This window comes from Zootoca vivipara, chromosome 4 (genome assembly GCF_963506605.1).
Source record: "Zootoca vivipara chromosome 4, rZooViv1.1, whole genome shotgun sequence".
NCBI classification, from domain to species: domain Eukaryota; kingdom Metazoa; phylum Chordata; class Lepidosauria; order Squamata; family Lacertidae; genus Zootoca; species Zootoca vivipara.
This window is the reverse complement of record NC_083279.1, coordinates 89,073,341-89,086,444: the sequence shown is the minus strand read 5'-3', so window position 1 is coordinate 89,086,444 and position 13,104 is coordinate 89,073,341. Positions and strand designations below refer to the sequence as shown.

Here is a 13,104-nt window from a genome sequence, read left to right as displayed (position 1 = left end):
TCCCTGGCCATTGGCCATGCTAGCTGAGGCTGATGGGAGTTGTGGTCCAATCCAGATGGAAGACCACAGATTCCTCAGCCTTGTTATAAGTCAGTGATGGGCAACCTTTTGAGCTTGGTGTGTCAAAATTCGCCAAAAAACCGAGCATAACTTGGGTAGTGTGTCACTTCGAGAAAAAAAAACATAATTTTGTGATACTTATAGTTTAAATTACAAAAATGTATAATTGTAATATATAATTGCATTTGATAAACCAAAAACAAATTATTTAACCAAACCGAGCCAAAAATCCCTTATTTATCACAAAGTGCCCAGAGTTTTTGAGCATTTTGGGGGGAAGCTGCTAACCAAAGTTTTGGAGGTTTTTTGGGGGGTGCAAAAGTTGCATTGCTTTTTTGGGGGGGATACCCCAAAGCTGCTGCACTTTTGGGGGGGGGAAGAGAACAGAAATAAATGGCGAATAATACCTTCGCTGGAACTAACACACAGCACCAACATAGTCTGCCAAAGCGCCAAAAAACACCAGCACAGAACGGCTTAAAAAAGAACGCTGTTACACCCAATCATAGTCTGCCAAAGCGCCAGAAAAAACAGCACAGAAAGGGTTAAAAAACCAATTTCTGGTTACCAGCAGCAGCAGCAGCAACAACAAAGGATCCGGGTTTTAACAGTGGAGACAAGCTGTAGCGTGAGGAGGAGCGGGAGAACAAATGGGGGGGGGGGACAACAACAACAGCGCGAATGGGCCGATGGGGCGTGTGCCAGCAGTGAGGGCTCTGCGTGTCATGTCTGACACACGTGTCATAGGTTCGCCATCACTGTTATAAGTTGATTTTTTAAAAATTAAAAAAAATCATCTTTAAATGAACTCAGTAGTCCTCCCTTCTGAGCAGTCACGTTCAGACTTGCCCTGCGAGCCACCCAGAGAGATGATGACCTTTTCAATGCCAACAGGTTGGAAGCCCAGGAGAACAATCATTTTTGCCAGTTGGGATGCGGAAGAATTTGGGCTGTTGGGTTCCACAGAATGGGCGGAGGTAAGTGGTGAACCCGGGACCAGAATGTTTTGCTGAGACTCGCAGGAACTCTCTAAATTTTTACTCAGAACAGACCCATGGAAGTGAAGGATCTAACCTAGTCTTGTTCATGAATTGCAATGTGCCCCTCCAGGCAACAAGAATACACTGGCCTGGAGGGGCCCTGAGTTTTCCCACAAATAGCACAAACATCTTTTACAATGTGGGTTATTAGCAGATTGGGGGGTCTGCACCAGTAAATCCCAAGAGGGAGCCCTCCCTTCTATTGTCTTCATTTCGCTCTGCCCCCAATTCTGCTCTACGTGGTGATTATCATTATCATTAATTAAATTTCTATATCACCCTTCATCCAAAGATCGCAGGGCAGCTTACAATTAAACAACAACACCACAGATAAACATACAGTAAGAAAAGACTAAACATTAGGAAGAACCTTCTGATGGTAAGAGCTGTTCCACAGTGGAACAGACTCCCTTGGACAGTGATGGAGTCTCCTTCCTTGGAGGTTTTTAAACAGAGGTAGGATCTGTCCGGGATGCTTTATCTGTGATTCCTGCATTGCATGCAGGGGGTGGACTAGATGACCCTTGGGAGTGCCTTTGAACTCTAAAGTTCTATTGTTCTATCCCTGTGGCAACTGGAGAAAAGGGCATAGCTATCACAGTCCATACATGTGATTGCACTTGGATGTCTGTTTCATATGCAGCTGCTGCTGCTTTTTGTAGAAAACAACCCAGTTAACTTTGTCATCAACCTGGCGGCGCTTGTATCTTTTTGTAACTGCAGGAGAATGCCAAAATTCTTCAAGCACGGGCTGTGGCTTACATCAACTCGGACTCTTCTATAGAAGGTGAGCATCCTTTGGCCGTCTTCCAAAAACTGCGACCCGCAGTTCAGGTTTCAGTTCAGTGCCGCTTTTACATTCGAAGAGATACCGGTGCTTAAATAGCCAATACTGAGAGACGGCACTCGAATAGCCAGTACCGAGAGAGGTAGACAAAAAGTCTGACCTGGTATGATGTAGCCTATTATAGTTTTTTAAAGTCAATTTAAAAAAAAAAAGAGAGTGTCCCATTAAACGTCTAATTATACTTTGGTTTTCAGGCAACTACACATTAAGAGTTGACTGCACTCCTCTTCTCAATCGGTTGGTGTATAATCTGACAAAAGAGGTACAAATAATCTCATTTTTATGGCTCCGCCCCCACCCCCTTCCTCCTCCTCTTAGTCTTCATCTGTCCTTGTGAGGCTGGGAGAATGACTTGAGGGGAACAATGGCAGGAATCCTCAGTGCAGGGTGGGCTGCTGAGTCCATTCGAGTGCAAGGAATGCTTCTTAAGGAATCACAGTTTTTTTAAATAAAAAAAATCAAGTTTCTAGACCTCATGGTTCTGAGGATAGGCGCAAAGGCCGGTCTTGCGTTTGTGCAGCGTTTTGTGCTGAATGGACATTCCAAAGGAGGCAGGGGTCCCACAGTTCCCTGGGAAGTGGAATCGCCTGTTAAACCACTCAGAATTTTGGCTTTCCAGGGAGAATAGGGGTTTTCTGAGAACTCTCAGCGCCCTTAACAGAACTACGGTTCCCGTGGTTCTTTGGGGGAACTGGCTGTTTAAAGTGAAAGGACACTGCTTTAAACGTATAGGACTGGTGGCACCTCTCTTATAGAGCTGAAATCGTCATATTCAGACACATTGTTTTCCTTCCCTAGATCGCAAGCCCTGATGATGGATATGGAAGCAAAACCCTCTATGAAAGCTGGTTGGAGAAGGACCCATCCTCAGAAAGTAAGACTCTGCCCAGGTAAGAGAATCCCTTACTTAATCCACACATGCAAGTCCAGAACCTTTTTTAAAAATTAAAAGTTTATTGGCATAAACTAGGGATTGCCATATTTTTTGGGGGGTGGGGGTGGGTTGGTGGTTTTTTTTTTTTTTTTGCAAAGGCTCTCACACACAAAAGTTTTAAGCTATTTTTAAGGAAATTTGCCAAAATCTACACTTCCAGCATTAGCATAGATTGTCATGCGTCCGGATTTTCCCGGACAATTTCTGCCCTGACGCTGTTTGCGAGGGCCGAATCCCAGCTATGTCTGGGAAATTCCGGACGTATGGCAGCCCTAGCACAAACATCCATTACTTAAATAATTGCACATATGAGTGTCCCATCAAAATTCCCACACAAGGGGCAGATAAAAGGTAAAGGTAAAGGGACCCCTGACCATTAGGTCCAGTCGTGACCGACTCTGGGGTTGCGCGCTCATCTCGCATTATTGGCCGAGGGAGCCAGCGTATAGCTTCCAGGTCATGTGGCCAGCATGACAAAGCCGCTTCTGGCAAACCAGAGCAGCACATGGAAACGCCGTTTACCTTCCCGCTGTTGCGGTTCCTATTCATCTACTTGCACTTTGACGTGCTTTCAAACTGCTAGGTTGGCAGGAGCTGGGACCAAGCAACGGGAGGTCACCCCGTCACAGGGATTCGAACCGCCAACCTTCTGATCAGCAAGCCCAGTGGTTTAACCACAGCGCCACCTGGGTCCCACAAGGGGCAGATAGAGCTTTCCTATCCCTGCTTTCATTCATTTAGTGTCACCAGCCCTGTGCTGCAGAACACTCTTCCAACAGGGATTTGGCAGGCACCCTCGCTTTTTATTTTCACAAGTTCCTTGAACGACTATTTATGCCAGCAGACGTTTCTGCGCTTTAATTTTCATCTTAGCCAGTCACCTTAATGATTATTTGTGGAATGCCCTCCCCAGGAAGGCTTGCCTGGCGCCTTCATTACACCAGGCAAAAAAAAAGTTTCTTTTCAACCAGGAGTTCGTCTATGACTTTTAAAATGTGTCTGTGGGAAGTGGGTCGTTGGTTTGCTTTGGTTTTATTATGTATCCTATATTGTATGTTTCACTTATCAGCTCCCCCGAGATTTGGATGGAGGGTGGTATACAAATTTTAATAAATAATAATAAATGTGAATTTTTATTCAAAATTCTAAAATGTGGTTTTATCTGTTTATCATTAACAACATTTATATAAAAAAAATCTTTCAGTAGCACCTTAAAGTCCAACTAAGTTTTTATTTTGGTATGAGCTTTCATGTGCATGCACACTTATTCTTCAGATATTCTTCAGATTCGTATCTGAAGAAGTGTGCATGCACACGAAAGCTCATACCAAAATAAAAACTTAGTTGGACTTTAAGGTGCTACTGAAAGAATTTTTTTATTTTGCTTCGACTCAGACCAACACGGCTACCTACCTGTAACATTTATATAGCTCTTGATTGCAAAACAAAAGAATCCCCTCTGAGTGAGTGCTTTACAGAAATATAAAACAAAACATTAAAATCATTGATTTAAAACAGTCAAAACCAGGTTTTTTAATTATTTTAACCAAAAGATGATTAAAATCAACACTGGCTTAAAAAAACAAAAAGTAGACATACTTAAATTAATAAGTAACTAAATTGTAGTCCAAAACATCTGGGGGGGGCACTAGGGTGGAAAAGTCTGATACAGATCCTTATGGCCTTATCTAACAACCCCCCCCCCCTTCCACACATACTCCCAATTTTCAGCTTTAGCTCCAGAGTTTCCTTGCCTTTTTGGATGTCACCCATGGTGATCTGGCAAATTGTGGGCATGTAGGTAAGCTTCCCATTTGGGTCCTCACTTTGAGCCACCCTCATTATTTTCAGAGTGCGACCACATTGCTCATTCCTGTGCTCCAAAGCTTTATTTTTTGCTGTGCCTTTGCAAGAGATCTAACCAGTACTTTTTTTTCTTTAAAAAAATATATGTTTCCTTCTCATATCGAAATACTGCCCCTCAATAAGGCCAAAATGTTTAGAGGTATGCGTACCCCTGCATCCCCCCAGAAAAAAAGCACTAGATCTAACTATAGCAGCCTCTTCCCCTCTCTCTGGGCAGGATCAGCAAGCTTGGATCAGGCAGCGATTTCGAAGCTTTCTTCCAGCGGTTGGGGATCGTGTCCGGCAGAGCCCGATACACTAAGAATAGGGTAAGCCGAGCAGCCTGTCCGAAAGATGACACCTGAAATATACTCGGAGTCGAGAGTGAATTTCATGCTCTTTATTCAGCTCGTAGTCATCAAGGAGAAGAAGAGAAGAAGAATGCCCTTTCCCCAAAACCATCTGCTTATATACATTATTTACATAATGGGCCTTGCGTGATTGGCTACTTCAGGGCTACACCTGTGGGCCAATCAGTTTGTGGATTGACTTCTGCCAGCAGCCTGATTGGCTGCTCCTGCAGGCCAATCAGGTTGCAGATTCACTTCCACCTGGAGTTGGATTGGGTGGCTCCTGCGGACCAATCAGACTGCTGATTCTGGATCCTATTGTTCTATGATTCAGCTCAGTACATAACAACACCCCTCTGTTTATTTCTGGACAGCTGTGAACACCCCACAGCAATCGGGTCTCCTTTTTTATTTTTGGGAAAGCTCCCAATGGGGGAAAAATGGACAGGGAAGCACCAATCCAGTCTTCTGCAAAGAAAAGTAAAAGAATAAAGCAACAGTCCATTGCACACTCTCATGGGATAAATCATATGCCCTGCGGAGTGGCAGAGCTTTTGAAAAAGGCCTCAGGTTCCATCTCCCTGCCTGAAAACCTGGGGTGCTGCTGACAGTCAGTGTAGACATTATGGAGGTGGATGGTCTCTGACTCTGTATAAGATAGCTCTCTATATTCCTGTGCCCAATTTGCCCCTTAGTGCTTGATTTTGTCTCCACTAAACTGACAGTGAGCCGAGTTGGACTGGACCTGTGATGTGGGGAAACTTTAATACAGTGGTACCTTGGTTCTCAAACTTAATCCGTTCCGGGAGTGCGTGCCAATCCTGAAACCATTCGAAAAGCAAGGCGCACCTTCCTATTGGCTGCAGGAGCGTCCTGCACTCAAGCAGAAGCCGCGTCGGGCGTTTGGCTCCGAAAAACGTTCGCAAACCAGAACACTTGCTTCCGGGTTTGCGGCGTCCGGGAGCTGATTTGTTCGGCAACTAAGCCATTCGAGAACCAAGGTATGACTGTAATTGAGTTTCCACCTTTCTTAGAATCATAGAACTGTAGAGTTGGAAGAGACCCCGAGAGTCACCTCCTTCAATGCAGGAATCTCAACTAAAGCATCCAGAACAGGCACATTTGACCCATTTCTTTGCTCTCCTTTTCCAGAAAGTAGACAAATTCAGTAACTACCCTCTCTACCACACCACATACGAGACCTTTGAATTAGTCGAGCGGTTTTACGACCCCACGTTCAGGAAGCAGCTTGCCGTCGCTCACCTCCGGGCAGGCTTGGTCTACGAACTGGCCAATTCCCAGGTCCTTCCTCTCCGTTGCCAAGATTATGCAGAAGCATTGAGGACCCACGCCAACGGAATCTACGACGTGGCCAAGAGGCACAAAGCACACCTGGGAACCTACCAAGTATCATTTGGTGAGCCTGACACAAAAGGGATACAAAGTCCGTACAGGTGTGCTTCCTGTTGCTACGGGCCTCTCTCCGTTAGCGACAGATATGGGTCACACCCACACGTTTAAAGCAGATGGCTTCCCCCCAGAGCATCCTGGGAAATGAAATTTGTTATTTGAAAGACTGTATTCTCTTCTGTGAACCTGCCCGGGTTCGGAGATCTTCAGAAGATCTCTCAGTCCCCCCTTCTCTTGGTCCCACCACCCTCACTGAGACGCTTAGTGCAGGAGAGGGCCTTCTCGGTGGTTGCTCCCAAACAACTCTGAAACTCCTTCCTGAATGAGCCAGACTAGCTCCCACCTTGTGGTCTTCCCACCAGCAGGTGAAGACCTTCTTGTTCCAACAAGCTTTGGGAAATTGACTGCTTCTAATGAAAGGGCTGGTGCTGTGCTATTTTTATTGTAGTTATTTGTATGTTTATATATGTGTATCTTTAATCACTTTAATTCTATTAATGTTTTATTCTTTTTTTAATGGCATTTCCCCCAATGTTTTTAGTTGTTCCTATTTTATTTGTAAGCTGCCTTGCCTCCCTGTCAGGGGAAGGGGCAAATATAATAATAATAATAATAATAATAATAATAATAATAATAATAATAATAATACTTCTGGGAATTATAGCTCTGTGAGAAGGGAGCTACAGTACTCAGGATTGTGGCGAGGGAAGCCATGTGCTTTAATTGAATAGTATGGAATCATGAATCTGGCAGGGAAGCCGGAGCTAAAGTATCTCCAAGAGTTGGTTGCCCAAGATCTGCTTGAAGACCTCCAAGTCAGGGAGAGTCCACCACCCCATTTGAAAGTTGGTTCGGCTTTAGAACTGCTCTTACCGTCCAAGATTTCCCCCCAATGCTCAGCCAACAAACTATCCTCCCGTGACTTAATACAAGAACATAAGACAAGCCTGCTGGATCAGGCCAATGGCCCATCTAGTCCAGAAGCCTGTTCTCACAGTGGCTGAACAGATTCCTGAGTGAAGCCTGAAAGTTGGGCATGAGCGCAAGAGCATTCTGTCCACCTGTGATTTCCTTGCAACTAGCATTGAGAAGAGTAATGCTTCTTTCAGTGGATATAGAACATAGTACCCACTGATAGCCCAATTCTCTACGGTAGAAAGGTAAAGGACCCCTGGAGGGTTAAGTCCAGTCAAAGGCGACTATGGGGTTGCGGCACACATCTCGCTTTCAGGCTAAGAGAGCTGGTGTTTGTCCAGACAGCTTTCCGGGTCATGTGACCAGCAGGACTAAACCACCTCTGGTGCAACGGGACACAGTGATGGAAGCCAGAGCGCACGGAAACACCGTTTACCTTCCTGCTGCAGCGGTACCTATTTATCTACTTGTGCCAGTGTGCTTTCGAACTGCTAGGTTGGCAGGAGCTGGGACAGAGCAACGGGAGCTCACTACATTGTGGGGTTTCAAACCGCTGACCAGCAAGCCCAAGAGGCTCAGTGGTCTATGACCCATTTGAAACCACCACTCATCAGCATAGTCAATACTGAGTTAGATCTGATTGGCCACCTTAAGGCAGCTTCTTGTTTGTTTGTAACTAAGATGACCAGGATTTAAGCCTGGGACCCCCTGCCACTGAACTGTGAGCCTTTCTCTTTTTTAGATTAGGAAATTGACTTATCAACTCTGTATTTGCAGATCCTCTCTTTTCCGCTGTGGCTAATTTCACGGAGGCAGCTGCTGATTTTCACCATAGATTATCACAGCTTGATCAGAACGAGTGAGTATGTGTTTGCAAAACTGGTTTTTCTTTTTTAAAAAAATAAATAAATAAACAGATGGAATGCACTGCTGTTCAGCATTTTTCAAATACTCTATTTTTAAATTTATGCAACGGAGATGGAGATCAATGTTGAGTTGCATTACAAACACAAGGCACATTTAAAAGCAATAAGCAACTAAAAAATGAAAATAAAAATGGTTTGGGGTTAATAAAGAGCCTGGCAAACTTCAGTCCATACCCCTGATTTGCAAACCAGTACACTTGGAACCAGCATTGCATTTTCATCGAACCCAAGATTCCTACCCTGTTGCTGAAACAAGAATGCCTTTATGCAACTTAAGTAAAGCTGCAGGTGCAGCTGCCATCACTGGTATTCTTCTTCTTTATCGATCACTCGTAGCCGAGTAAGATTGTCTTCCATAAACACGGTTTTAACAATGAGTCCGTAAGTGACTGTGGAGGCCAATTCTGGAACCACACGTCCTTCCACAGTGGGGACATAGGTTTCTGGGCAGGAGTTGATCACGGTGTAGATTTGCCAAGCGTGCCTTCCTCTTAGCAAGTTTCTCCCTTGCGTCCTGAGTTCGAGTGTCTTCAAAGCCCATGACACCTTTGGTAAAGGCTGTTCTCCAATTGGAGCGCTCGCAGGCCAGTGTTTCCCAGTTGCCAGTGTTTATACTACATTTTTTTAAAGATTTGCCTTGAGAGTGTCTTTCAGGCCCGGCTCTAGGTAGACCCCCGGTGGCGCAGGGCACCATGGTGCCGGCCCACCAGAAAGGCGCCGCGAGCTGCGCCCGCCCGCTGGCCGGCCGATCCGCTGGTCCGCCGCGCAGCTGCGCCTGTGGGAGCCGCGCTACGCGCTGCGCCCACCCGCCCACCGCGCTGGGAAACGGGGCGGGAGGGCGCCAGAGAGATCACGCTGTGCCTGCCCGCCCGCCCGCCGCTGTGCCCACCGCGCTGGGAAACGGGACGGGAGGGCGCCGGAGAGATCCGGCGCACCACAGCGGCAGGGGCGTTTAAGACGGCCCTGGTGTCTTTAAACCTCTTTTGTTGACCACCAGCATTACACTTTCCATTTTTAAGTTCGGAATAGAGTAGTTGCTTTGGAAGACGATAACCAGGCATCCAAACATGACCAGTCCAACGAAGTTGATGTTGAAGAATCATTGCTTCAACAGTAGTGCGGCTTATTTAAATATATAGGGAAACGAAGCCACAGAGGCCGCTTCTGTATGTCACAGGCTCTGTTGACAGCAGATGGAAGGCAGGCGAGCAGCTGAGTGGGTGAATGAAAAAGCAAGGAAAGGCAAAACAGCCTGGATCTTCTAAGCAACATGATTGCTAAAAATACATTAAACCCAAACTGGTTGGAATGTAGCATCACACACTTTAGGAGAGAGCCTATGGAAAGCAGAACATTAGGCTAAAGCGCCTTCCATGTGCCCAGAATCGTCTGATGCCATGCAAACTTACAGATCTAAGAAAGGACTGGGCAAACACATCGAGGATAAAGCTAGCATTGGAGGTAGCATATAGCCTGGAGACAGTAATGGGCATAATGTTTGTCTTCTACCTCCAGGCTGTGTGCTTCTGAAGACCCATCGCTGGGTTCTTGTCCTCTTGCTGTGCTTGTGGGCTTTCCCAGAGACATGCTTGGCCATTGGAAGAAATGGTCATTGGTGTGATCCAACAGGGCTTTCCTATGTTCTTATGATGTCTCTCTCACTTTACAGCCCCATTGCTGTGCGGATGGTGAATGATCAGCTGATGCTTCTGGAGAGAGCGTTCATTGATCCCCTTGGGTTGCCAGGCAGGCGATTTTACAGGTAAGCCATCATAACACAGAGAGAGGTTGTTTGCAGGGCATAGGCCAGTAGAGTTGTTTCCTCGCTCTGTCAGACAAGTGGATTAGAGCTGTGGTTTTCCCCCTCCCACACCCAACAGACCACTCAAAATTTGCTAATGGCATTGGGGTGAGGGGGGGGGACATTATCATTTTTCTGCCTTTTGTAGCAATTGTAATGTTCTGGGAAAGACACTTCATGATTTTTAAATGTTATTTTTTGTTGCTTCTTTTATTTCAACTATGCTGTATTTCATTGTATTACAACAACCTGAATTCCACAGGACTCAAAATTGCATTACAATAAAAAGCAATGTAAGATAAGTGGTATAAGTGCTATAAAAAATCAGCATGTAGATTTAAAACAGTCATCCTGCAGACCACCTGCAGAGCCAGTGTGGTATAGTGGTTAAGAGGGGTTCGTGTCTCTGCTCCTCCACATGCAGCTGCTGGGTGACCTTGGGCTAGTCACACTTCTTTGAAGTCTCTCAGCCCCACCCACCTCACAGAGTGTTTGTTGTGGGGGAGGAAGGGAAAGGAGATTGTTGGCCGCTTTGAGACTCCTTAAGGGAGTGATAAAGCGGGATATCAAGTCCAAACTCTTCTTCTTCTTCTTCACCTGAATGAAGCTCACGGACCACCGGTGGTCTGGGAAACCTTGAATTAAGGTACCCATTTTCCCAGTGTCAATGTCCACAGTTACCCCAATAGGAGGACAAGTTGGGCAGCTTCTAAAAGCAATGTTTTCTATGATAACAGTTGAGCAGATGGATGTGGAACCACAGTTAATGCAAGGAAAAAGAGGGAGCCTCCATTCCAGAGAATTATTATCAATAATCATAATAATAAATAATGGAAAGTAGGGAGTTGGGAATATGCATTCCCGCACCTGCAGATTTCCAAACCAAAAAATTAAATGCCTTTGCATATTCCTAGTGATGTTGACCCCTCGTTTGAGCAATGGGCACTTACACTGACCACATACTGCACTAAACAGTCCAGGCTACTAAACACCTAGCATCGGGACAGGTCCTTGCCAACCTATCTTGCCAGTAATGTCTTGCACAATTTCTAAGCCAGGTGCTGCTTAACTCAACTCATAAAACCCTATATGGCTTTGGGCCCAAATGCCTGAAAGGTTTGCTGCATTTACTGGGCTATACATTAAGGTCATCAGCAGTGGTCCTTTCCAGGGAGGGGAGGCAGTGCTGCATGAGGAGAGGGAGTATTCTCAATTGTAGTGTCCTTGTTTGTGCAGCTCATCCCCAAGAAAGTTCATATAGCACAGGCATCCCCAAACTGCGGCCCTCTAGATGTTTTGGCCTACAACTCCCATGATCCCTAGCTAAGAGGACCAGTGGTCAGGGATGAAGGGAATTGTAGTCCAAAACATCTGGAGGGCCGAAGTTTGGGGATGCCTGATATAGCAGCTATGCCATTATCATTTGTGTCAGGAAAGATGTGTTTTAATTATTTCAGGCTTCTAAAATGCTTACACTTGTGCTGCTTTAGTGTAATGCTCTCCCTGAACTGTAGCTTCCGATGTTTTATTGCTTTGGGAAATGGCCCTGGCTATAAAGGTCCAGCAACAGAAATTAAGACTTGGGGGGGGGGGCTGTAGTCAGCTGTTTTACTTGAGTAGACCCACTGAAATTAATGAAACAAATTAGGTCCATTAATTTTAATAGGTCTATACTGACTAAAACTTGGCTAACTTCCTGCAAGAGTTTGCTTGCTCTTTTTTTTAAAAAAAAAATGTGTTCCCTTGCCCCACAGACACATCATCTTTGCTCCTAGCAGCCGCAACAAGTATGCAGGCGTGTCCTTCCCTGGAATCTATGATGCCATGTTTGATATCGACAGCAGGACAGATCAACGCAAAGCTTGGGAGGAAGTCAAGAGGCAAATCTCTATTGCAACTTTCGCAGTTCAGGCTGCTGCAGGAACACTGAAAACTGTGTTCTAGGATGGTTGGGAGCAGCAGGAATGAGAACAGAAACAATCTATTTGAATTGCATGCCCAGAAAGCTGATTCTTCTCAACGCAGACATAATATTCAAACAGCAGCACTATGAGGCTACTTCCCTTGTCATGTTCAGTGCTCATGATCAGAAAGAACCATCAAGTTTGACTGGAGGGGATGGAAAGTTAAGACTGCCCACCCCCAGGACCTTGGAAGAAGGGGTGGGATGAACACCGTTAAAAAATGGACTTAGCAAGAGATCTTCTTTGCTGCTCATCTACACTTTCAACCCAGACTGGTGACAATAATACTTTTTAATCAGACAGTGCTACTTCTGGCAGTTTTAAGCATTCACTCACATGCCATTTCTAAGCTGTCCTTAGCCAGCTCCAAAGCTCTCATTTACAGCATGGGCCAAGACTGAGCACATTTCCAGCAAGGTGGGCAGCTGCCAGTGATTTTGATAGCCATAATGGAAGAATTATATGTTTTCAGCACCAGCCACCATTTAACCTTGCCTGGAACAGTATTTCACTCAGAAGCCCAGCTGAATCCATTTCACCTTGCATTCATTTGACTCTCTACTCACTAGTTCATCTAATTCCACTCCTTCACTGTTTGTAGTTTCCACCTCTGTTCTACAACAGTGATATATGGATTGCATGAAACACGCAAGAAGAATAAATCCTCAACAATCATAACTCAGATGCTATTGGAAAGAGGGTTTCCCTTCAAAGCTGAGTAGAAGCACCTGGATGTAGAACAAAAGTGAAATGATTTTAAAAGTCTATTAAGTGTTCAATGTGGTTGTGAGTGCTTCTTTAAATGGGTAACTCTACTATGTGTAACTGCTCTTAAATAAAAGTGTACCTTCTACATCGTTTTACCACTGTAAAGAAAGCCATTAAGTTGTGCAAGGAATGTTTTCTGACTGGGGTAGGCAGAACAGAAGGCAGGATGTTAGACCAAAAGAAATATTTACTGAATTTGTTTAATTGAACTCCTAATACATAACCAAAACTTGTTCAAACACTC

The 13,104-nt window shown here is 45.1% G+C and overlaps 1 protein-coding gene across 1 annotated transcript in view; it reads left to right on the top strand.

Moving 5' to 3' along the window:
* The window catches only part of NAALAD2 (N-acetylated alpha-linked acidic dipeptidase 2), a 34,040-nt gene extending 20,962 nt beyond the window's left edge, over positions 1-13,078 (top strand). Inside the window, exons 11-19 of the mRNA XM_035114942.2 lie at positions 955-1,037; positions 1,824-1,887; positions 2,142-2,209; positions 2,746-2,837; positions 4,965-5,055; positions 6,229-6,493; positions 8,179-8,260; positions 9,997-10,089; positions 11,883-13,078. Of these exons, the coding sequence (XP_034970833.2) occupies positions 955-1,037; positions 1,824-1,887; positions 2,142-2,209; positions 2,746-2,837; positions 4,965-5,055; positions 6,229-6,493; positions 8,179-8,260; positions 9,997-10,089; positions 11,883-12,072 (1,028 nt within the window). The 3' untranslated portion in view covers positions 12,073-13,078. The remainder of the gene's footprint in view (positions 1-954; positions 1,038-1,823; positions 1,888-2,141; positions 2,210-2,745; positions 2,838-4,964; positions 5,056-6,228; positions 6,494-8,178; positions 8,261-9,996; positions 10,090-11,882) is intronic.
* The last annotated feature ends 26 nt before the right edge of the window (positions 13,079-13,104 follow it).